This window comes from Diabrotica virgifera, chromosome 2 (genome assembly GCF_917563875.1).
Source record: "Diabrotica virgifera virgifera chromosome 2, PGI_DIABVI_V3a".
NCBI lineage: Eukaryota > Metazoa > Arthropoda > Insecta > Coleoptera > Chrysomelidae > Diabrotica > Diabrotica virgifera.
This window is the reverse complement of record NC_065444.1, coordinates 12,223,990-12,250,764: the sequence shown is the minus strand read 5'-3', so window position 1 is coordinate 12,250,764 and position 26,775 is coordinate 12,223,990. Positions and strand designations below refer to the sequence as shown.

At 34.6% G+C, this 26,775-nt stretch overlaps 2 protein-coding genes across 3 annotated transcripts in view; one reads left to right on the top strand and one right to left on the bottom strand.

Annotated features, from left to right (window-relative positions):
- Window positions 1-9,814, top strand: part of LOC114333350 (uncharacterized) — a 941,557-nt gene extending 931,743 nt beyond the window's left edge. Inside the window, exon 8 of the mRNA XM_050643392.1 lies at window positions 267-9,814. Within this exon, the coding sequence (XP_050499349.1) occupies window positions 267-493 (227 nt within the window). The 3' untranslated portion in view covers window positions 494-9,814. The remainder of the gene's footprint in view (window positions 1-266) is intronic.
- A 2,545-nt stretch (window positions 9,815-12,359) lies between these two features.
- The window catches only part of LOC114333360 (ATP-binding cassette subfamily G member 4), a 36,193-nt gene continuing 21,777 nt past the window's right edge, over window positions 12,360-26,775 (bottom strand). Inside the window, exons 5-11 of one of the 2 annotated variants that reach the window (XM_028283223.2) lie at window positions 26,484-26,629; window positions 26,173-26,411; window positions 25,647-25,772; window positions 23,907-24,239; window positions 22,657-22,757; window positions 21,714-21,869; window positions 12,360-12,802 (exon numbers count right to left, since the gene is read on the bottom strand). In XM_028283223.2, the coding sequence (XP_028139024.1) occupies window positions 12,446-12,802; window positions 21,714-21,869; window positions 22,657-22,757; window positions 23,907-24,239; window positions 25,647-25,772; window positions 26,173-26,411; window positions 26,484-26,629 (1,458 nt within the window). In that variant the 3' untranslated portion in view covers window positions 12,360-12,445. The remainder of the gene's footprint in view (window positions 12,803-21,713; window positions 21,870-22,656; window positions 22,758-23,906; window positions 24,240-25,646; window positions 25,773-26,172; window positions 26,412-26,483; window positions 26,630-26,775) is intronic. The other variant, XM_028283224.2, reaches the window with a different exon arrangement.

The window sequence follows — 26,775 nt, the reverse complement described above, 5'->3', positions numbered from 1 at the left end:
TTGATAGCAGTTGCCGCTAGGGCATCACTGCCATTTCGTTCGTTGCAATTCGTGATTGCACGCCGGGGTTTGTCCTAGTTGGGTCAGAGAGAGCAGCATATGTGCCTCCTGATGAGAGACTAATAAGTTTCGAAACCGGTAGAGGTGCTTGCTGCAGTCTCTGATTGAACTGGAATAGTGATGCGGCTGTAGTTTCGTGTTGCAAAAAAATTGAAAATGGTTATTCATTTTTAATTTTATTTTGCTAATTGCTGATAACATTTTAGGCAAACCTGATAGCACAAGTAAAAACCCAAAAGCCTACATCGCTGTATCCATTATTGCACCAAAAACTGCTCCAGAAGACACTAATTCCAAACAAAGTGACGAAGTAACTTTAGAAAATGAGCTACACCAGCTGAAGCCGTGGAGCCACGTCCAGAATCTCAAAAATATGGAATCTATAAGATCTAAATGGCATGCGAAGAAAAATCAGAAAAAGAGAAACTCATAGAAACCGGAAGAGTAATTTGTGAATATTATAAATAGAAAAAAACAGTTTCAGTAAGAATATTTTGTTTTAGTTTTGTACACAATATTTTTAAATGTGAAAAATTTAATATTGCTATTCTGGGTGTAACAAATTTATGTATACAGGGTATTTCAAGATTAGCTTACAATATATGAAAATTGATTTATGTGGATTGCAAGTTATGACGAGCGTAAGTGAACTACAACTTTGTTATTTTAAATACTACATAGTATATCCTGCATATTATTGCATTTTTAAATTCTTCCTAAAATTCTTGATGCAATTTGTACAAGGTGCCATAACTCAAAACTTTACATCATTTGAGTTATTCGTCTTTTTATAAAGACAATATTCTGAAAGTTAATCTTTGATCAAAAAGGGTAGCTATCAGATAGACAGACTTAATCATCATCAGTGGCATCACAGCTCCTTATGAGCAAAAGCCTTCTTCAAAACAATCGTCCATTGACCCCTGTCTCTGACAACTCTTCTCCACGCTCTAACTCCAATAGATTTTAAATCATTCTCTAAGTTATCTTGGTACCTAAGTCTCGGTCTTCTTCTTGCTCGTTGTCCTATCGGCCCTCTTCGGCCAAAAACTTTTCTGACTATGGCATCTTCCTCTCGCCTGATTATATGCCCTATCCATTAAGGTTTGTTGCCTTAATGAATTTTACAACGTCAGGTTTCCCAAAATTTCTATAGAACTTAAAGTTGCAACGCATGCGCCACAAACCTTGCTCTTTTATTCTTCCATATATTCTCCTTAGGATTTTTCGCTAGAAACGTTTAGGCATTTCTTGGTCTATCTGTGCAAGTGTAACTGACCACGTGTCTGCTCCATATGTTAGCACTGGTCTTAGTGTTTTATAACCGGTCTCTTTAATTTTTTTGTTTTGAGGTCATTTGTCTTCTCAAGCTATATTAACACTTATTGGCAAGCACTATTCTTCTTCAAATATCTTCGCTGGCGGTGATATTTTTAGTCAACAGCAGGCCCGGCCCCAGGAGTGGGCAAACTGGGCGGTTGCCCAGGGCGGAAAATTCGGGGGCGGCAAATTTTAGAGCACAGCCAATTTTTGAAATTGAAGAAATAATAAATTATGTTTTTAATATTATAAAAACCAATACTATGAACAAGAGCGGCAAAAATGCAACTGTAAAAACGAGAATTAAGTAAGTTAAACCATAATAATTGCAAGGTTTGGAATTGCAATTCGACGGAAAATCGACAACATCGCCTTCTTCTTTATCGCATAAGAATAGTAGGATCAGAACTAAACTAAATTCACTGAAATTTACTTAAAATTAACATTCCTGAAAATGGATATAATAATTATAAACATATGGCAGAAGCTTTGTCCAGCCATGCTAAGTCTCCAGCTCATCTACAGTTACAGCGACAGTGGGTAGAACTAGCAATTAGACTAGAATCGGGCAAAATCATATATGAAGAAATACAAAAAGTTCTAAATTCAGAAACTGGTTATTGGAAAAATGTAATACAACGACTTATTATATCAATAATACAGTTCTTAGCGCATCAGTGTCATCCTATGAGGGCGATTCTGATAAACATGTTCATCAAAACAATGGTAATTTTTTAAGCTTTCTGAACTCTAAAAATTTTGATACTGTGTTACAAGAGCACATTAGGAGAATAACTAATGGGAGTAACAAGCAGCATCACTACTTGGGAAAACGTATTCAAAATGAAATTATTCAGCTCCTCCATGATTAAATCAAAAATAAAATTTTAAACTTTTTTAAATCAGCAAAATATTATAGCATAATTTTAGATTGTATATCTGATATTGCTGGGGTGAAACAGGTGACTATTGTTGTACATTTTGTCGATTTAGATTCCTGTTCACAAAGTATTAAAATTTAAGAACATTTTCTTGGATTTGTGCCTCTAGTGGAAACCACTGGCTTGGGAGTTACAGACACAGAGTCCCAGAATGGACTGGGAATACCTTTGGAAGATATGAGAGGACAAGGGTATGATAATGGGGCAAGCATGGAAGAGAAGAACTGGGGAGTTCAAAACAGAATTTTGAATATGAATCCTAGAGCATTTTTTGTCCCATGTTATAGCCATTCACTTAACTTAGTCGTGAACGATGCTGTTAAAGCCGCACAAAATTTACAACTTTTTCTCGGCATCTATTCATCGTTGAACTATGCTGAAAAATCATATTTCTAGCCTAACTAAAAGCTTTGCCCGAAACTATATTGGGAAAGTAGAATAATTGATGCAATTACTCTCATTAGATACAAAATTTAACAAATTTACGATGCTCTTGTAGAAATCACTGTCAATAAAAACAAAGATAAAATGGTTGCTCATGAGGCAAGCTGTTTAGCAAATCAAATCCGTAATTTTTCTTTTCTTTGCTCTGTGGTAATATGGCATAACATTTTACTTCACATCAACATAGTCGCATATGCAGAGTATTGATATGGGAGCGTGTCAAGTTATAAGTTTATTAGAAAAATCGGAAATCCATTTTAAGTCTAGTCTCTCGGAAGTGTTTTAAAATTCCAAGGCTATTTGACAGACGCAAAAGGGCTCATCAAAGCTATTAGAAATTAGAATCCGGAAACTAGGCTGAAGATGAAAGTATGGACCTAGATCCAGAGACACAATATAAAGTTGACTTCTATTTAACAACTATAGACACAACCGTTAATGCATTAAGTGGTAGATTTCAGCAAATTAAGAGCCATGTAAAATTTTTGAGTTTTTGCCTAGGGCGGCAAACAAAATCTCTAGGAGGGCCGGGCCTGGTGAACAGAGAGCCTAGGTAGTTTTAGACCTTCCAGATAGACAGACAATGATACTATTTAAAGAACAATACGTCAGACTCTTAACTTAGAAATGAAATAAAAGTGTAAAATAAAATAAATTTTTTACACCCAGTAAAGCAAAACTGCTGCTTAAAGCACTGCAGGAAATGATAATGTCTAAATTTGTAGTGGATAGATAATAAAAATTGTACATTAACAAACACAGTATTCGTTGAGAACACCCATCATAAGAAAACACATATTATTATGTTATTAAAACACATATTAAAAGTTAATTTTGTGATACTAAGATCATACCTTCGTTTATAGACAAGGCGAAAACGGCGGGTTCTTTGGAGAAAATATTCCCATGAGATTTTTTTGCATAATCACGTTTGTGAGACATTCCAGAATAATATTCAAGAAGTCGCCCACGCGAAAAGTGGTCCAAATTTTTTTAATCAATTTTTGTTAATCAAATTGCAAAAAATCAATATTTTTGACTGGGACTTTCTTTAGGTTTTCTGGACCATTCTGGATAAAAAAAGTGTCTTATAATTTTTCTCTAAAATTGATCGTTTTCGAGGTAAAAGCATTTTAAAATTGAAAAAACGAAAAATGGCGATTTTCAAGGCTTAATAACTCGGTTAAAAGATATTACTATTAAAGTGAGAAAGTTACTAAATCAAAGTTTAAAGCCCCCCCTACAAGATCCTGAAGAAATTTTTGTCATTATTTGATTACTAAGCTGTTATTTTTAAGTAATAATAATGAGCGCCATGCACGTATAAGGCGGCTGTCCATGATAAGTGCGAAAGAGATGCCATTCAAGCAGTCCAATGGTGCATCTCACTCGCACTCACATTTACAGCCGCGTCAATACGAACTTACCGCTCAATATTAATAATTAAAAATAACAGCTTAGTAATAAATTAATCACACAAATTTCTTCAGGATCATGTAGGGGGGGGGGGGCTTTAAATTTGATTCAGTCAATTTCTGACTTTCATAATAATAATTTTTAACCGAGTTATTAAGTCTTAAAAATGGCCATTTTCGCGTTTTTCATATTTTCAATTGCATACAACTCAAACACGGTCAACTTTAGAGAAAAATTAAAAGAGACTTTTTTTGTCCGGAATGATCCGAAAAATCGATAAAAAAATTTGTCCGAGCCGAAAATATTGATTTTTGCAATTTGATTAAAAAAATTGTTAAAAAAAATTTGGACCACTTTTCGAGTGGGCGACTTCTTGCACCTTATTCTGGGGTGTCTCACGAATGTAATTATGCAAAAAGATCTCATGGGAATATTTTTTCCAACGAACCCGCCATTTTTGCCTTGTATATTAGTAATACTGAGTTATTTCATTAATATAAAAATTATATCCAGTCCAGTCCAGAGATAATTCCGCTCAATCTCTAAAAATCATACGAGCAAGCTGAATGTGGCTGAAAATGTCAATTTTGTGCCCTCAAAAAAAATGCAAAAAAGTTTTCTTTTCCCTACCCTACAAATATGCTTAGATGCTAATAAAACTGGGCTATACAATCTTCCAAGAATGTTTAAAGAACTTTTTTTTGAGAATGTGAAACATTAGTTAAGTAATTAAAAATGTAATTTTCATTACACCAACAATTGGGGCTAAATATGTTTTGCTATTATTAGGTAAAGTATGGTCTCAGTATTTATTTAAATAGCATAACTATTTATATTATTAAAATAGAGTAAAAAGAATAAAAATTTAATTAACTTTTTTTAATCTTATATTAACGGCGTAGGCGCAAAAGTTCGCGCCAATATGTTTTAAATACTTTTAAATATTTTTCGAATCCTGAGAAAACTAATAAGTATTTTTTAAAAATTTAAACGCAGAATGAAAGATTACATTATTACCGAGGGCCGAAAGTCCCTTAGAATAACCAAAAAGTTTATTTTGAATGAGATATTTGAAATTAAAAATCACACTAAATTTTCTCTTTTTTTTCACCACTGTAACTTATTAAAATAAACATTATGGAAGTTTTCGGGGATATTCGGCCCTAGGTAATAATGCAATCTTTCATTCTGCGTGTAAATTTTTAGAAAATGCCTATTAGTTTTTTCAGGATTAAAAAAATTAATGCATTTAATACATGATGGCGCGAAATTTTGCGCCCACGCTCTGTAAACTAAACGTTTACAAATTGTTTTATCTCCCTATATTAAATATTTTTAACACTGGATTTTATGTGAAAATTTGTCATTCTTTTGTGAAATATCATTGTAATTTGATGGATAGTTTAGACTGATTTTAAATTCATTGATGAATTATATTTTATTTGCAAGATTTTATTTTTAGATAAAACAATCTGCAAAACGTAATCATTTCCGGAAAAAATATATATTTTTCAAAAATTTGACAGTTTAGTGTAAAAAGACACAAATTGTATGTATAAAATCTAGTTATAGTTACAGACTTATATCAGAACAAAACAAGCTGTTGTAAAAAATATCACAGTAAATGTCTTTTAGCGATAGACGCTACAGTTATGTATTTTTAATTAAACTTACGTGATAGTTATTAATGAGAACGCAAAAGGAAAAAATATCAAAATTTGCCCAAGAATCGTTATTACAATCATTATCAAAATCAGAACTATGTCGTAAGCCTTTCAGTCTCGTATTATACTGCTTTTTTGGTCTGCCCTTCTGTTTGTGTGCACTTCTTTGATTCTTTATATGTAGAGTAGGGAGGTCGAATCAAGTCCTACAGTACTTAGGTCGCAATTGACCCATTGTGCATCCTCCTTGGGAGCTGTCGTCCTTATCTCATTGTCCATCCTGCAAATTCCATGCAATTTCCAGAATGGTAGACAAATCATAGGACATGCTAGACAGTTTCGTCGTTTCATTCACACTTCCTTCGTAGAAGTGTATCTACTAGCCCCAGTATGTGGCGGTGTTTGCTTGATTGACAATGGTCAGTTTAAAAACCAACTGTCAAGCGTAGGTTCTTCCAGGTTATTTCCAAATACTTTTCTGATGATAACTTCCCAAGGTTCATTAGAGTTACTTTGGCAAGTCTACATGCTGATATTTCTTCCCATCTTCTCACGGTTTGCGTGTGGGAGCGACATTTGGCAATTTCCGCGATTGTTGTAGTTGATCAGCCAAAAAGATCACCAGGTCCTAAGAGTCTTAGGCTTGTTACCTTCCTAGCTAGCTGGTCAGCAATGCGGTTGTCTTTATTCCCATTGTGTCCTTTAGCCCACCTCAGGATAATGTTGTTACCATCCGAAACTTGGGCTAGTGACTAATGACACTCCAATTCTGATGTGACACGTGGTCTATCCAGGGTTAGTAGGGCTTGTCTGCTGTCTGTGCAGATTATTGTGGTTTTACCGGCTATTCGCTGTGTGTAAGTACTTGCAGAGGATACGAGAAACGACCGTGCGTGAGTAGCGGAGAAATCTTACAACTTTCTTAACATATTTCGTAAATAATTCTTCTTCTTCTTCTTCTTCTTATTCTTGTAATAGGACTAGGTCCTGTTTCTTCTGTTACAGTCTTTGCTGCGATCCGGAGCTCCAACTCTCGTACCATCGTTTTTTGGGTCTTCCTATGGGTCGCTTGGTGTTGGGCTTCTGTGTTTTCGCCCAATGCGCCCTACGTTCAGGGTCCATCCGATCTACGTGGTCCCTCCACATGCGTCGTCGCGCTCTTGTCCATCTCACTACGTCCTGAACGCCTAGCTCTCTCAATGTGTCTTCGTTTCGTACTCTATCTCTGAGTGTGATACCTCTTATGGATCTTAGGGTTTTCATCTCTGTTGTTCTCATTATCTGTTTGGTCTTTGTTGTCTCGGCCCTTGTCTCAGCTGCGTATGTCAGTACGGGTCTAACACATGTCTTATAAATGCGGACTTTGCTTTCGGTGCTCATATATTTATTCCGCCAGATTATATCCCTCAGGAAACCAGATATTCTCGCTGCTTTCATTGCCTGCTGTTTTGATTCTTGCCACAGATGCCTGTCGCTAGATATTTCCACACCTAAGTATCTGCAATCCATTACCTGTTCGATTATATGGTCGTCCACTACTAACTTACATCTAATTGGGTTCCTGGATATTACCATCGATTGGGTTTTCTCTTTGGATAGTGTCAGGGTATACTTTTCGGCGGTTATTTTGAATTTTTGTAGTAGGCGTTGTAAGTCATCTTCGTTCTCGGCTATTAAGATTGCATCATCTGCGTAGCAAAGTATTCTCATGGTTCGGTTACCCATTTTGTATCCCTGATTCATTATGTTAACACTACCTATAACTTCATCCATTATTAAATTAAATAGGCATGGACTGAGGCTGTCCCCTTGTCTAATGCCTGCATTGTTTTTGATTTCTTCCGTGAGCCCGTGTGTGGTTTTAATTCGTGTTTTGTTGGATCTATTGAGCTCTTTGATTATGTTTCTATACCTCTGACCTATGTTTTTCTTTTCAAGGATAGTGAGCACGTCCTTTAATCGTACTCTGTCGAATGCTTGTTTCAGATCTACAAAGCATGTGAACATGGGCTTGTCGAATTCTATTGATTTCTCAACTAATTGTCGCATTATGAAAATAGCGTCTATTGTAGATCTGTTTGGGCGAAAACCCTGTTGTTCTTCCGATACACCGGCTTTCTTATATATTTTTTGGGATAGAATTTTTGTCAATAGTTTTGATGTAGAATTGACTAGTGTAATTCCTCGGTAGTTCGTAGGATCTGTCTTTACGCCTTTCTTGTAGATTGGTATTGTTATACTCTCTCTCCATTCCTCTGGTACTGTCATGTTGTTTACAATTTTTTGGAATAATGTTGTTATCTCTTCTATTATTTTTGTACCTCCGTATTTAATTAATTCATTTGGTATATTATCCGGGCCTGGTGATTTTCTATTTTTTGATCTTTTGATTGCTTCGTTTACTTCTTCTTGGGTGATGTTGTCATTCTCTGTTTCTTCTTGGTGAATGTTTTGTAGGTCATTTCTTTGTACTTCATTATTATCGTCGTTATCGTCTTTGTATAGATTCTCGAAATGAGTTACCCATTCTTCTGGTTTTGTTGCGTTAATTTGTAATTCTTCGGTAACCGGCTTCTTCCTGTTCCTCAACATGTTCCATACCTTCCTTTGACCTCCTCGTAAATCATGTTCCATGTCATTTGAGAATTTTTCCCAATATATTTGTTTTAGATCTTTGATTCTGTTAGTTGTTCTATTTCTTTCTGATTTATATCTTTGATACCCTTCTGGGGTCCTATTGTTAATATATCTTACGTATGCATCTTTCTTCTCTTTTGCTAAATCTTTGACTTCCTGTGTGAACCATGGTTTTTGGTTTCTGCCGCTGTTTAAGTCAATTGTTCTTTCTCCAATGGCTTCTTTTGCACTACTAGTTATATGATTTTTTATTTTTTCCCATGCTTCGTTTATATTGTCTGTGATTTCAATAGGGCTAAGATTGATCTTTTCCTCAAGTCTTTTTTGGTAGAGATCCTTAGTACTTTCGTCTTGTAGGGATTCTATGTGCGTAAATAATTCATATTGTCAAATTGACGTAGGTATATTTCAGTCATTGAAGAAAATGGGATTTCGCAAACGTTGTGTTATAAATTTTAAAAATTATATGTTGCTCCACAATATTGATATGATATGCAATTATTAAAGTGAATTTAATTAATTGTATTTTGCTTGTAGTACTGCATTTTAATAATTAATTTTATTTACTACATACTAACAATGTCTACCTTTTAATAATATAACCAAAATCTTACTATTTCTTCTAATGCTTTTTTGGGCTATGGCCTTGACAATTATCCAGTAACCAGGATCATGTAATTGGCCAATTTAATTAAAAGTGCTAAAAATGTTGCTGAGCTATGAAACCAGGTGTCGCTCTTCCGAACTTGCACGGTCCCAATACCTTTTACGGTATGGATATACCAGCCAGTTCAGTCTGGACTAAGCTGGCATTTTTGCCCATCTTTTCCAATTAATGTTAGAAACACTGTATCTCTTCCCCTCTTTTTCGGAAACTTCTGTTGCCACGAGATATGCGGTATCTTTGTTTCCAGAATTTCCAATTTTCGCTAAGGTTCCCAGTTATACACAGTGGTGGCAGTCCCCAAATATTCATTTTTCTATCCTGCCTTATTGAATTTCGTGAATATATTTTTTAATCCATTCCGATAGCGAATATATCTGCATATTTTTCATTAAATATTTTAATTGCATAAATGTACGAAACAGAAAAGTGTCTGTAAAATTATGAAACAGGTTTTAAAAAACCTGAATTTTATTTCATGGGAGGTTTTAAAACAAGCAAACTTTTTATCAAGACTTTATCAAGATTTCGCGTGAAAAGTAAAATAAAAATGTGCCTCCTATTTTTTATGTATACCATTGTTTAAATTTGCCTATACTAGTGCTTCTTTAATTTTGATATTTTTTCTGAAATAGTTAAGAATAACTGACATTAAATCTTTAGTTAAAGTTCGTTTGTTTTATTCCAACCATGTCCTCTGAAATAATGAACAATTAGCATTAAATATACTTCTTATTCAAATGCCCAGGTGAAAAAACAAGCTGAATTTTGTTGAGAACGTCAGTTTTGTGACCCCGAAAAAGATGGCACCCCTACTTCTGGGTTTCCCCCTAAAACCCCACCTCGTAAGACACGTGGTAGTTGATGGTAAGACATTATGGTCATATAAGTCGAATGACAACAAATAGGGTAGTACAGACGGTGAGAGACGATTCCCCAATAGGACGACGATCAGTGGGAAGACCACGAAAACGATGGAACAACAAAACAGTCATGTCTACACAAAAAAAAGAATGTGTGTGTACTTTGTACGCACGTAAGAAGTTATATGTACTTCTATTATTATTATGATTTTAACGGAATTAATATACTTTAAAGAGTTTATTCATATTTTATTTAAATATTAAACTAATTTTAATACTTACTACTTTTCAAAAAATTTTATTAAAACAATACCAAAAATTAAAAAAATAAAAGAATAAATCACACACATACGCATTGAAAAATGCCACACAAATGATTTCTGAACAATAATTGTTGGAAATTTTTTAACTAAATACGTATTTTCTGAAAAAAAAATTATAATAATGTTCTTACAATAATAAAATGTATAAAAAAGATTAAAAAATAAAAGTTTGTATTGGGATTGAACCTGCGTACATTGGCGCGATTAGCTTTGAAATTCAAGCATCTTTAGATTTTGGCTACGGAGACATATGCAACATGTTGAAAGATAGACCAACTGAACGTTTTAAACTTTTGACAGTTCTGAATTTAACCAAATTAGTTTGATTTTTGTGGAATTGAAATATTAAAATACAACAAAACATAGAGTAAGAAAACAATATTAGATGAATATTGGTAGAAATTTCGTTGGTTATCAAATTATGTAAATCAAAGCATTACATACTAGGTAGGTTTATTTTACATTTTCCAAATAGGTAGGTACCTATGTAATTTTTTATTACGATACTGAAACATTTTCAATTACGTACTTACCTCTTGCTTTTAAAAACTATTTAAAAAGTCACTACAATTAAAATCTTGCTTTTTTCTATGCCCTCACAACAATAAAAACTAATATACACAACATGTGTTTACTCATAACCGGCATATTGAACAATTTTATTGACAGTTTATTGTAATTACCCAATCAGAGCACGTTTAACGTTTCAGCTGCGCCCAGGACCAAGACCTTTGATGAATTCGCGCACATATAAATTTACTACCAACGCGTCTAAAGAAGTATAACTTCAAAAAAGAAGAAGAAGACCAAGAATCTGTCCCAACTCCCAAGAAAAAATTATTTTAAAAAAGTGTAGTTGTTTCAAACTAGAAACAACGATTGAAGCCAGCGGCAATTTTGAATGTCATTACTGGCGCGAATAAATAAAATGTATATCAACTCGACGGTAAAAATTATATATTTTTTATTACCATGAGAATCTTATTGATATACCATGAGAATCATAAAAAATGGTAAAAATCGCACGTTTATTTATTTAACAGCTTTAAGAATCCAACTTCATTTGCTTCAAAATGCAAAAATTGCGTACAAAAGCTATACTCCTCACCCATACAGCATTTTAATTTTTGTCGATAGGATACTTTGATCAAAAGATGTCGAAAATTTACCGTTAGTTGATACAAATTTTATTTAAAAAATGATTACAAATAAAAAAAATCAGTAAAAAAATAGATTAGAATATAAAATCAACATTCAATTACACAAATAAAACATGAATTCTTTATTGATTCAATGACGTACTCTACAGAAATATCGAAAAATTCATACGTAAAAAACTGTGATGAAATTAGAAAGAATAATTAATACAAGTTTAAAAAGATGTCTTATAGATAAATGCTTGTAACTGTAAAATCGAAAAGAAAAGGACTGTAAATATTGAAACTTGATTCCTCAAGCAAGGTTAAAGCGATATGGAGATAAAAACTATTAGAACAATATACTCCTTTATTGATGGTTTTCTCATTATTTCGTACCTGTTTGTTGTCGATCGCTTAGTCCTTGGCAGATTAATATTTCTTCATAACATATTAAAATCCTTCTACATTAGAAACTAAAGAATAAAAAAAATGTTTAACCCGGGAGCAGTCGCGCCCACTTCTGTAACGTGAACAGTAGCGTGTTAGATTTTATCTCACAATACGAATTTAAATACGAATTTACAACAAATTTTTATTTTATAGTATTTTTATTTACTTGCTATATTTACGTGAAATATTATTTCTAACAATTATTAAAGCTAATTGGCTACCCCCAAAACCATAAATTCCACAAAAAGAAGAAGAAGAAGAAGAAGAAAAAAAATAAATAAAAAAACCTATTACTACACCCTTCCTCAAGGCACTTGCGAGTGGAAAGTTATGTTGCAAAATTGTTCATCAAGTTATCGCGAAAAAGGATAAAATGTTAGATTTTTTGTAACGGCGCGACTGCTCACGGGTTAACTAAGTCCAATATAGAAACACTGGTATTTTGTATATTTTTATTTTTGACATAAAACAATACATCAAGTAGTCTAAATTTCACAAGTCATAAAAATCTCTAAAATTCTCCACTATCTCCTTCGTCTGTCATGCCTCAGCCTTATACTCAAAGCAGCTCCTCCTGCAATCCTCATCCCAACAATTAAACCCATCAAACACATTACTCCTATCGTATAGCTGGCATTTTCCATGTCTTTGTCTTTAATAAACTGCTCAGGATATACGTAGAGACAGAAATCCTTGGACTCGCAGGGTAGTTTTCCTCTGTCATAGCCGAATATCGTGAGTACCAACCCTTCAAGCGCATATCGGGGGAAAGAAATGTCAAACATCCATTTAAGTTGGTGCGGACAATCACGAAGTTGAACGAAGTATCCGGAAAACATGATGAATGGTAGAAGAAAGAAGGGACCTATTACTACGCCGTTCTGAAATATAAATCAAAGTTAGTTTTATATTATTTTCTAAGTGAATTAATAAAGTATATTTTACAATTATAATAGAGAGATTTTGCACCTCTTATTTTGCAATTCCGTTATTATGGTTATCGTTATACTACGTCTGCTCAGTAGCGAATATATGATCCGTTATCGTTATTAAACATAAGGGATTCCGTAATTTTCGGAGGTTTAAAGTAGTGCTTATCGTTATCGTTATAGTAATGGTTAAATTGCTTTGTTGCCAGAATGTAAAAAAATCAGTAAAATTACATTTACATAGATTCTAATTTTGATGACCTATAAATTAAAATATCAAAAACTGTTCAAGTATATGCTTAAAATTACAATAACGTTGTGAAGTGAGGTTATGTTTAAATAACGATAACGATGACACGAAAAACCTACTTGACAGGCTGCAAAAACTCTGCTTTTTAACGTTGCCGTAATCGTTATGCTTAATAAAGTTAACCATAGCGGAGCCAAAATCAGGGGTTATTTTAAGAGGTGCAAAACCTTTCTAATAATATTACTTGCAACGTTGTCGTTGTATTTGATGCTCCAGGTAACAAAATACAGTCGGAGACAAATGTTCGCTTTTTAAGACATTTTTATTTTGAATCAACAAAACATACAAAAGATAAGATAATTAGCCTTAATTGCTCGTTAATTTTGTTAATATATTATTGTGTTTCAATTTATCAATCAAAGATAGAATAAAATTTTTTATTTTTTTAATATAACGCGGGCACATAAATTTGATACACCCTGTATATTGACTTGTAAATATTTATTAGAAGTTAGCTTTCACGCAAGGTGGTTTCTCCTTAATGAAATTTTCCATGAAGAATATTAAAAACATAAAAATAATAGGTGGGCACACTTTGGAAAGCTACTGATGACGCCTGAAAGGGTAGAAACAGGGCCTGTCTAGCTGGTCTGCAACCCTCTGAATCGAAAACAAGCAAAACCATCATTTATTATTTTTATTTCCTTTACTCGGATTTGAGTACTGAAAGTTCCTCTGCTGTCCGTTTTTCCTAGACGAATGAAAGCGAAATGTGATCGTTTCCCTTTAGTTTTCTATATTCGTCGTCTGCTGTCTTATTAATTGAAAAAGTCGCAGATTAAGGATGTACCAGTAAGAACTTTCAAACACGAAAAATCTCAGTTTTCTACCATTTTAATTTATTAAATTGGTGGATTCTGCATCTGAGATTCTTCAATTTTTTAATATTAAAAACCTTTGTAAATAAAAGTGAAGTGAAAGTTATTTAGGATTATTATTTTAAACCGATTGTTTATTACGGGAAAGGTAGAAGCCATAGGTAATTAGTTCTTAGAAAATTAAGGTAAAGAAAGTTTGGAATTTTAATCTCTTTTTGTTTAACCCCGAGTAAATGTTGTAGAATTTCCCGAAAGTAATTTATTATGATGGTAGGAATATTTTTGAAAGTATGAGTGGGTGTTTCGAATGAAAAAAAGAATGGGGAAGAAGAAATGTATCTGATTGGTTTGGCAATTTGGAATGGGAAGGAGAGAAGGTTGAATTTTCAGATAGTTTTGGAAAGAGTGATTATTGTGTTACCGGCAGCCGAGAGGAGCAGTCAAAAGTTTTCGTGAGTAGTTCAGAAACAAGTACTAGTGGTTGTGTTTGATAAGTGAGAGTAGCTGATAAGTGGAACGAGAGACAAATCAAATCGAGAAGAAATACCTCTTTGATTCTGTAAAGTCCAAGAGAGTAAGTTACAAGAATTATCGTTATTAAAATTATTTGTGACACCAAGTAAAAAAGATACTTGGGTCTCAGGAGATTATTGTTGAGAGAAAGAGAGGAGAGAGATTTTGAGTTTATTGAACGAGTCCTGGTCAAAGGAAGCCTGGCTTGTGTTTTGGAGAAATAGTTGCTGGTATCCTGCTGGATTGTTTGCTGAGAACGGAGAGGGCTTTGATTGGTAGCCTAACATAATCAACAAGGAGGAGCTGTTTGGGTCAAGAGGAGACATCACTGTGTGTGAATCAAAAAGGTCAGTCAGTAACCTATGTGACAGATTTTTTATAATCAGAAGTTAATTTCTTTACGTAAAAGCATATTAATTTAAGATTCCAACATTTCAAAAATTTAATAGGAAGTATAAGTAATTTTGCGAATACTAAATTTGTTTGTTTAGTTGGTTTTATTAATGGTATCAAGAACAAAGCGATAAATATTATTTTTAATTAGATTAGTTTATATGATAAAGGTTTCATTTGGACAATTATGCCCACAGAATTTAATTGTTAATTTACAGAGCATTGCTATTTATAATAAAGGTATTTGTATGTGTTTATTTATGGTATTTCTATTTATTTCCTTTTCCTATTTTTATTCCGATAAGGATCAACTGAGAGATACTGAAACCACGAGAGAAGATAAGTATAACATAAGATAATTTAGACATTTTTTTACGTTATTAAAAGGCACCCTGAGATTATTTCTTAATTTTTATATATGATTTGCGTTAATTAAATAATTTATCAAATAGATAATAATTAATATAAAAGTAATAGAAATCAGATCATAACAATATATAAGTAGTGGGGTTCCTACGGTCTCCTCCGCATCCCACATTTCGCTCGCTATTGTTTTCTATCCACCCATTCGTTTTCGTCAATAGCTCTATCTGCCATAGACTGTTCTATGCCTTTCTTCCATGTTTCTGTAGGCCTTCCCCTTCTTCTTCTATTTATGGGTGTATAATTTAATGCTCTTTTTGGCCATCTTTCCTCTGACATCCTCATAACATGACCATACCATAGCAATTTATTTGTTTCTATATGGTCAACCGTGGAATATAAACTCTTTGTCCGTCGTCTTATTTCCTCATTTGGTACATATTCTAATCTAGATACTCTGCATGCTCTACGTAAGTGATCCATTTCTACTACTTCTATATTTCTTCTTTCCTTTCCTGTGAGTTGCCAACACTCTGCTCCATAAGTTATAATAGGTTCCACAATTGTTCTGTAGATTGTTAACTTTGTGTTCAGCTTCACCTTGTTAGACCATAGTAGACCATTTAAAATACGAGTTGCTTTCCTTCCTTGCTGTATCCTATGCTGTATGTCTCTTTTTGTAGTTCCTTCTTCTGATATTATGCTTCCTAAATATCTATATTCCTTACATTTCCTTATATTTCTTAACTCTAATTCCGGATCTTCGGTTTCCTCTCCTATTCTCAAATATTCCGTTTTCTCCATGTTCATACATAGGCCCCATAATTTTGTTAATACAATATATATTTATAACCTACGTATCGAACTTTCGGTTCGGGTCGATGTGACAATATTTGGTACATGAATGAATACTACCGACGATCGCGTGGATTAGGAATTACCTTTATTAATATGAAATGCTCGACAGCATAGTATAAGGAGACGACATCTCGCTCAACTCGCCAGGGGAAAGACATGTAAGGAATTACGATCACCGCTCCTATAAGGATAGGTAAAAGGAAAACCATCGAAATTCGTTCAGCGCACCAAAACGACGAGAGTTGTAGGATTGCGGAAAATGGTTCGGGATGTACTTAAACTCACCTCTTATACCTCGTTGTTGTTTATTATTCTTCGATCAACGCTCCAAGAATAATCAATTAGGCTTTTCGTTCCGACTTTTATATCGTCCGGCACGGTATAAAAACACGTTTTACTTAATTCATTGGCGTCTCTAGGCGCTAAAATTATATTATCGTCACATACTCTATTAAATATCGACATACATGTATCAAATATCCAAATAAAATCTTTTCAGGCCATAATAATGAAAAGATCTTCTCCAATGATATAAAAAAAAACTTATACTGAAATGATGGCATCTCCTGAGGTAAAATGTGCCGGAAGTAAAATGAGCCTCCGTTCGGATTTCCGGGTGAGGACTATCTCAGGGGGAACACCATTGCAGGTTAGAAAAATCAGGATAGGGTCGTGGAATCTTGGTAGTCTTACAGGTAAGAGTCTGGAGTTAGTGAATGCGCTCAAACGAAGAAGAGTTCAAATTGCTTGTATTCAAGAAACTAGGTGGAAAGGACAAAGGGCGAAAGAACTAGGTGAAGGATACAAATTGTGGTATGTAGGGAGTAGTAACACTAGAAATGGAGTTGGTATAATTGCTGATAGTGAAATGAAAGATAACGTAGTAGAAGTTGTAAGAACGAGTGATAGAATGATGTCAGTGAAATTTGTAATTGATAAAGAGGTATTGAATGTTGTGTGTGTGTGTATGCTCCCCAAACAGGTCTGGGTGAGAATGAAAGAAGAGCTTTCTATGATCAATTAGGAGACATACTGAGTGATATTCCAGCAGAGGAGAAAGTTATAATAGGAGGTGATTTCAATGCACATGTGGGCCAAACAAGACAGGATATGAAACAATACATGGGGGATTAAGCTTTGGAACTAGAAATTAAGCTGGAGATGACATGCTTGAATTAGCAACAGCATTGGATATGGCGATTGTTAACACATTCTTTAAAAAGAGAGAAACTCAACTTATTATCTACAAAAGTGGACAACATCAATCCCAAATAGACTACTTCATGATAAGGAAAGAAGACATACGTGAATGCAAGGACTGCAAGGTAATAGTTAGTGAGACAGTAAGCCAACAACATAAGCTGCTTGTTCTGGACATCGAAGTAAAAAGCGAAGCTAAACAAAAATATCGGAGAGGACCACAAAAAATAATCAAGTGGTGGCTGCTGAAAGATGAGAAAGAAGGTCTATTCAGGAGAAGAATAGTAGAAAAAATATGTTGGAACATGAAAGGAAGCCCTAATACAATTTGGAGAAAAATGGCCAGTAGTATTAGAGAGACTGCTATTGAAATACTTGGGAAAACGTCAGGAAAAAAGTTTGAGGATAAAGAGACTTGGTGGTGGTAAAACGAAGTACAAGGAAAAATAAAAGAGAAGAGAAAATTATATAAAAAGTGGCAAGAAACCAGATCCGACACAGATCTTCAAAACTATATGGTGGCGAAAAAGGAAGCGAAAGTAGCAGTAGCAATAGCCAAAGCAGAAGCGTATTCAAACCTATACGATCAACTTGATACCAGGGAAGGCGAAAATAGCCAAACAGAGAGCAAAGAAAGAAAAACATTTTAATCAGATTAGATGTATCCGAGATGAAAATAATAGAATACTAGTTCACGAAAGGGATGTCAAAAAGAGATGGAGAAAGTACTTTGACAGCTTATTAAATGAAGAATTTGACAGACAGCCTGTAGAGTCAACGGATACAGTAGCAGCAATGGTCACCAAAATAACCAACGAGGAAGTGGCTCAAGCGCTTCAAAAAATAAAGAAAGGAAAAGCGGTAGGACCAGATGATATTCCTGGGGAAGTATGGAGAGCATTGGGAGAGACAGGAACAAGGTGGCTAGCAGGTCTATTTAATAGAATTACGGAAGTCGGACAAATGCCAGACGAATGGAGAAGCAGTATACTGGTACCTGTTTACAAAAACAAGGGAGATATACAACAATGTACAAACTACAGGGCTATAAAACTGCGTAGCCACACCATGAAAATATGGGAAAGAGTAATTGAGAGACGGATACGTGAAGAGACCGAAATATCCGAGAATCAATTTGGCTTTATGCAGGGTAGATCAACAACAGATGCAATTTTCATTATAAGACAGTTGATGGAAAAATACAGGAGTAAAGAAACAAACGCTCATATGGTATTCATTGATCTTGAGAAAGCATATGATAGAGTTCCTCGAAAGATTCTGTGGTGGGCACTCAATAAGAAAGGAGTCCCTGGTGAATATGTAAAGATTGTGAGGGATATGTATGAGGGAGTAACGACTAGTGTTAGGACAGGTGTGAGAGAGACTGATAAATTTCATGTGAAAGTAGGATTGCACCAAGGCTCTGTGCTTAGTCCGTATTTATTCTCATTAGTTTTGGACCAGATAACAGCGAAACTACAGGGTAACATTCCATGGTGCTTAATGTATGCTGATGATGTCGTGTTAGTAGGAAATAGTGAAAGAGACTTAGAACAAAAACTGGAACAGTGGAGACAAGCTCTGGAGGAAAAAGGTTTAAAACTTAGTAGGACAAAAACAGAGTATTTGGAATGTTCATTTAAAGATGGAGCTACTACAAATAAAATGGTATCTTTGGATGGTGAAATAATTGTGAAAAGCAATAGTTTTAAGTACCTAGGATCGGTATTACAGAGTAATGGAGAAATAGATGGAGATGCATGCAGTAGAATTAGGGCTGGATGGATGAAGTGGAAAGAAGCGAGTGGTGTGTTGTGTGACAGAAAAATTCCAATCAAGCTGAAGGGAAAATTCTATAAAAACAGCCATAAGACCGGCTATGATGTACGGAACTGAATGTTGGGCAATGAAAAAGAAAGAGGAACAACGAATGCATGTGGCGGAAATGAGAATGCTTAGATGGATGAGTGGAGTGACAAAGAAGGATAAAATTAGAAATGAGTATATTAGGGGAAGTCTAGGTGTGGCACCAATTGATGCCAAAATGAGAGAGCATATTATGTTAAGATGGTTTGGTCATGTTCAACGTCGAGACGTTAATCACCCAATACGAAGAATAGCTGAAGTGCAGATTCCTGGAAGGAGTAGGAGAGGAAGACCAAAGAAGACCTGGGGGGAGGCGATAAGGCAGAATATGTTGGTAAAGGGATTAACATTGATATGACCCAAGATAGAATTGTGTGGAGAAATGCAATTAGGGAAGCCGACCCCGCATAGGGATAAGGCAAAGAGAATGATGATGATACATGTATTCAAAAGCTTTAGAAAGTTGCTAAACGAAGAACACTAGAGGAGAGACAGAGGATGCGGGATCCCAAATGAGGATGTAATACCAATGATATTGAGAGACGAGATTGGCGAAGCGTTAAATATCATGAAGAATGGTAAGGTAATAGAACCTGACGGACCTACCTGTGGAGGTTTGGAAGACTCTAGGAGAGGAAGAGGTTGATATATTGTGTCAAATGATGAGTAGGATATATGAAGAAGAAAGGATGCCCAATGTATGGACTGAGTGTGTGATGGTACTACATGGCATAAAGATAAAGCGAACATTCAGGATTGTAAGAACTATAGAGGGTTAAAGGTAATGTCGCACACAATGAAAATTTGGGGGAGATGCAGTCGGAAAAATAAAAGATTACTTATGAACGATCACATCAATCAACTATTTTGTATTTGTTCTCTTTCGTTTGTTATTTCGTTTGTTCGTTTAAGGAGAGAAACATTTCTAGGAGAAAGACAGTTTGAGTTTATGCCAGAAATGGGGACAACTGCTTTGCTTTGAGAGAGTTGAGGGATAAATATGAAGACAAGAAAAGAGAGCTATATTTGGTATTTATAGATCTTGAGAAGGCGTACGACACAGTTCCTGTGGAGATGTATGAGAGACATGGATTCCTGAGAAGTACATAAGGCTAGTGAAGGATATGTATGGGGGAACTTATACCAAAGTAATGACCATGACATGACAAGTAAAGGACCATGACATGTGTCAGATTGATCGACACTTTTCCAGTAACGGTTGTTTTGCATTAAGGCTTTTCAACTCAATCCCCCCTGTTTAATCTTGTTATGAATGTACTCAGAGGTAAAGTGAGAAGGCTCTTTCGTCTATGCTCTTTGTTGATGATATTGTGTTAGAGAGGAGAGCAAAGAAATGTTGGACTAGTAGTTGGAGGATTGTAGAACGCTATTGAAGAGGAAGGTCTTAAAGTTAGCAGGTCAAAAATGGATTATATGTGGTTGGGAGGAACAGGCATGATTGGAAACATGGAATTGCTTGGAGGAAAACTAGGACTAGTAAGAGAATTTAAATACCTTGGCTTCTACATAACGGAAAATGAGACACTGGGACATATGGGATAGAGCTAGAAGTGTATATATACAACGGAGATGCAAGGTGGACAACATTAAAAACTGGGTGAAAAACAGAAGAGTAGAATGGAACGACCACATAAGCCGAATGACAACAAATATAGTAGTAAGGACGGCCAGAGACGGTTCCCCAAATAGGAAGACGATCAGTGGGAAGACCACGAAAAAGATAGAATGATCACTTACTGGAGGCACATTGAAAAACAGACAGAGTCATTTCTACATAAAACGAAGAAGAAGAAGACTTGAATGCTTTCTTTATTTCATTGTTAAGTTTCTTACTATTTGTGATAAATAAACGTTATTAACACATGATCCATTTATTAAATTATTAAAATAGTAATGCATAACTAGAGATAAAGTTATATTTGATCAGATTATCATACACGTTTGCATAATATATCGATTTTTATTGCGTAACACTATTTTTGTAGAATATTATTTAATATAAGCGATGTATGTACATTTTTCGCAAAGAATAAATATTTGTGTAAAATAAAATGCACTTAGAGAGAAGGTAATTGTGGAGATAAATAAATATTTAATTTCCCGTTCCCTTAAGCTTCAACTAAATATGCATACGTAACATCTACTTTTAGTGATTTCTTATTTGTTCCTTATAAATTTAAAACTACATGTTTATATTCTGGTTAATATAGGTAAGTACTATTCTAAAATTAAAACATGTCAAATGGAATTATTAGTATCCACAGTCATGTAAACCCAAACAAAACAACAACATTAAACAGAATAAAAACAGAGGAATTATCGCATCAATAGGTACTTTGCATAATTTATAATAGACATCATGAAGTTCGTTGAGATCAGATTGATAAGGAGCTTTTCTATTGCTAATATCTTGGCTTTTGTATAATTCATTATATCATTTTGATTAACGTGGATAGCTAAATTTCGCCTTTTTGGACGCACTTATATTTAAATTACAAAATAGATAGATCATAATTCTTACCGTTACACTCAAACAGGAGCCCACAACCAATGCCCAACTTTGGGAGATAACCGAGACCAAAATGCATATAAACAAAAACGAAGATACTCTACTCCATTCCATAGGTTGTTGTGTACATAAATAGGTTATTGTGGCATACAAAACGGTAGCCAAAATCTGAAAATTTTTATTAATTACATCTAAGATTAACTTAAAATTTTCTTAATAACAAAAAGCACAATATTAATTATAGCACAAATACATTACAAATACAGTATTCAAAAAATAGCGGACATGAAAAAATCTCAATTTACAAATATACAAATCAGTAATTAGGTCCATAGAGACCTTTGGCATACCAAACAATAACAAGGAATACCAAGATCAGGTTTGCCAATGCCCTTCTTTTTCCCAGGTATGGGAAAGAAATACGCTTAGAAATTATATGAAAACCATCTTGACTAATAAAAGCTCATATGACACGATGCCCGGGATATGTAATAAGGATATCAGTTAATAGAGTGGATACACAGACTTTCAAGAAAAATTCAATAAAAAAGAGAAGGGGAAGCCTGTGATAAGGATGTCAGTTATTAAAGTGTATACACAGATTCGAACATCAAGCAAAGTTGAAGGAAAAAATGAAAGGGAATGCCGGGAATATATTATGCAAAATGGAGGTAGCTTTCCTTCTTCTGCAGGTGCCCTCTTCTAGAGAAGATTACCGATAACTTCTGCAAATTCTTCTCTATCTTGGGCTTTTTTTATTAGTGTAAGGAAGTAGATATAATTATTAAATGTAGACAACTGAAGAAAAAAAAAGAAGCAAATATTATAGAAATAAATTGTTCACCGAACTTCCTATGCCTATACGACTGTAAATTGTGCCAATATAATATTATATTCGGTGTTATACTTATTGTACTTTACTATATACAAAATATATATGGTTAAAGTAACTTACTTGGACGGTTATATCTGAAATAGATACTGCTGCATAATACGATCGTATGGCATACCATTTATTAAAGTGTTCCTTAATTATTATAGGTAATTCTGAAGGAACTAAAACAAGATTTATGAATTATGTAGTATAATAATAAGCATAAAATTATTATTTTAATTCTATATTTAACAAAAAAATATAAGTTCTTGCAATTTTTTAGTTAAAAATTTTATACAACTGGTACTTCTGTTTTCTGTTTTCTTGGCTTGAAATTTCTTCACTATTTTCCTCTTATTTCTGGCCTATTTCTAGTTTCCGGTACTCTGACGTCTGCATTTGCAAGTATCCTCCAAATGCCTTCATCGCCTTTTAGTCCCCCGAAGATCTTCCCTAGGACACTCCGCTCCCAGATGTTCAGCTTCTTTTCTTGATTTTTTACCACAACCCATGTTTCGTTTCCGTAAAGGAATGTGGGCTAGATCACTGTCTTAATTTTGCCTCTCTGGAGATGGTTTTTGCCCTTGGTAGTTTGTGTAGGGCTCCGACAGTCTTCTTTCCTCTCGAAATTCACTCAAACTCCGTCGCCTTTTTGGAGCAATACTCTTTACTCTCGTTGTTTGTGGTAGTCTTCAGTTGTATGCCTTCATATGTGGTCTGCCTTATTTCCATATACTTTGTTTTTTGCTCAATAATCCTCAGTCCATACTGCTTAGCCTTAGATTTAAAGAGTTTGAAAATCCTTAGCAGTTCCCTTTCATTTCTTGCCATTAGCACTATATCGTCCGAAAGGTGAGAACCTGGCTTCTGTTGTCATAGATTATATCATACCTTTCGTTCGTATTCCACTCTCTCTCAATATTGCCTTCAACAACAAATTGGAGAGTACTGTGTACAGCGTATTTCTCTGCTTCAATTCCCTTTTAACTTCAAAGTTTCCGGTTAGGCTTCCTGCTATTCTATTCTATTCCCTCTATTGTCGGTTTTAATTGAGATCAATTTTTCTAGTCTGATCATCTTTTTCGGAATTCCAAGTACTCTTAGGACCTGGTACATACGAGTTATGACAGAATCGAAAGCTTGTTTGAAATCTATAAAGTGGAGGGTTAACTTTAACGTTAAGGTTTTAGCTGATTGATATGTGTCGGAGCAATAAAGGCAAATTGTAAACTCATTCAGATGTTGTGGCATGATGACCCCTATTTCCATCGCCCAATTTTTTCGCCATTAATGCAGCTTATAATTATTTGAGAAATTTGTTTACTACTTACATGTGGTAACTACACAGTTGAACGCCGTCATCATAAGGAACATAACCGTAAAAAACATAAAACTAAAATTGTCATTAATATTAGCGGCATCCAGCCCAACACCGAAGTACAAAATTCCTAAAAATAGCGCTATGGCAGAATGAGTCCCCAATCTGAAGTACGTCAAAGTTCTGTCTCTAGAGAGCATTAGAAAAGATCTCTTCGTCAGCACCACAAACTGGTTTATCGTTGAAGTTGGATAAGAATTTAAGCCGCACTCATCCCAAGTATATTCGATTTCGTTTACGATTGTTCTTTTTGTTGCTGCAAGAAAATCTTCTCCAATATTGGGTTCTAAAATCAAAAGAAAATAAAAATAAAGTTAGCTTAAATGAGGGGCAAATTGCATACATTATTAAGGTGGTTTATTAGTTTTCTGACTTCCTCCAAACTATCGTGGATATTTGTAGTAAAAAGACGAAGAAGACGATAAACAGTAATACCCATACACTACCGTGAACCCATTATGAAAGAATATTATGATGCGCCAACTGTTGGTTTTTATGGCAATGAAGGTAGTTTCAGAAGAATCGCTCTAAAATTCATCTTTACCGGCATGCGCCGTTTTGTTACTGGTTCTATTCACAAATGCCCATCCTTCAATATATAAGGCCTCTAACAATAAAAAGAAGATTCAGAAACAGCTTATCCTGGTGCAGACTTGGAGATGGACCACGTTCCACTGGTCGGAGTATTCCGAGTCAAACTCAAAAGAGTGAAGAGAAGAAAATCAAATCAAAAGGCATATAAATTAATCAAGAAAAGAAACATGGACGTCAGATGGGATCTTGAAACTAATGAACCAAAGGAGAAAAACCAAAAATGACCTAGAAAATATAAAACCATAAATATATCAACAAGAAGGAGAATAATAGAAGCAAAAGAAAAAGAAACAATGGGGAGATGCGAAGACACTGATACTCTATATCAAAGTACAATAATCACAAGGTATATAGAAAAATTAAAGACTGACTGATTCTGACAGAAACATCATCTTGGACAAATAGAGTAAAATAAGAATGTGAGAAGAATACCTAGAGAACCTATTTAAATACCAAAAAGGTAACACCTTTGTGCTAGAAAAAGAGGTAAATAGTGGATCAAAAACATTACAGCAGGAGGTTTATTCTGCAATAACACAGCTGCATGATAGTAAATCAGAAGGCCGAACTAAGATATGTGCAGATAATTGGATGCATTTGAGATTTGACTATATCTGAGAATATTTAAAACCCCGTCGACTAAGCGACTCAGGAGGATTAGGATGAGAAGGTTTCCGGAAGAATGAAGAAGAACCGAGAGGTATTACTGACCACCATAAACTCGTGATAGACACACTATGCGAAATGAATCCAGATTTACCCTTCTACAAACCTTTCTACAAGAAATAATATTTCTAAAGCGATGTCTAGGAAGAAGAAGAACAGAGTTAAGGAATCTCAGAACCAGAAATAAATTTGATTTAAAACCAAAATTGGTGCGTATTCCCAACTAAAGGATAAATATTACCATGATATTTACCCAACAATATGCAACAATATGCCCAACAGAAAACTTTAGGTTTTCTATAAAAGAATAATAAACGTTTTTTAAGTGGGTATAGTGCACTGTAAAAAATCTACAGTTAGGTATGTTAATGACGGTATTAGTAAGCCACAGAGATGGAAAACTGTTTGAGTAATTTTGCGAATGCCTATTTACCTTTTATTGAATTTAGTTTCATTGTACTAGCACTTAATTTCGCATAACTTTCATTGATTCCATTATTCGACTTAGTTGAGAGAGCATGTGTAAAATCCCCATAATCTCCTGAAGCTACTTCCAATACTAAAAATGATTTTATTAGAAAAATATAATCCAGATGCATTGCCAGTTGTTTAAAATCTTGTAAGACAAGTAGCTGAATGATTGATAATGTTTACTTAATAGTTTGCATGAGCGCAAAAATAGACAAACCACTCTGCAGCTCTACTCTGTGTATCCACAAAGTGGCTTAAACAGGCGATTTTGTAGCCCCAATGATTTTGTAATGGACACCACAGTGGCGGGGATCAGAGACCGGGGTCATCCACTGTCACCGATCCTCGCCACTGTGGCGTCCATTACAAAATCATTGGGGCTACAAAATCGCCTGTTTAAGCCACTTTGTGGATCCACAGAGTAGCTCTGCAGAGTGGTTCGTCTGTTTTTGCGCTAAATCAGCTGGAATATGTAGTAGCATACTTACAGAAGTCAGCTGGATTATGTTGAGTAGGGCAAATCAAATCAAAATCTTCAAAATATGGTAAGAGATTATTCGGTGATCCTTGGTATATACATTTACCACTTGATACAACATACAGGTGATCGAACAATTTAAATATCGTGGCACTGGGTTGATGAATCGTACAAATAATGGTTTTACCGCTTTCGGACATTTCTTTCAGCAATTTTACAAGACGAATTGAATTTAAACTATCTAATCCACTAAAAAAATAAATAAAATTCATGAGTTAAACCAAAAAGGATCAGAGAGAAGAAGACAGTTAAGATAAATACCTAGTAGGTTCATCAAAAAACATAACTTGTGGATCTCTAAGCAGCTCTAATGCTACAGAAAGACGTTTCTTCTGTCCCCCAGATAGGGCGTCTGTCCTGGTGTGTTTTATTTCCCAAAGAGTGACGGATTTCAAAATGGATGCTATCTAAAACAAATTTTTTAAGAATCCGTCGATTCAAATACATTCAAATACGTCGTCGATTCAGAACGAAAGTTTTCGGACTAATCAGTCCATCTTCAGTGAACTTTGGAGTAATTGCGCTAATAACCGAAAAACCAAAAAGTGGTTGA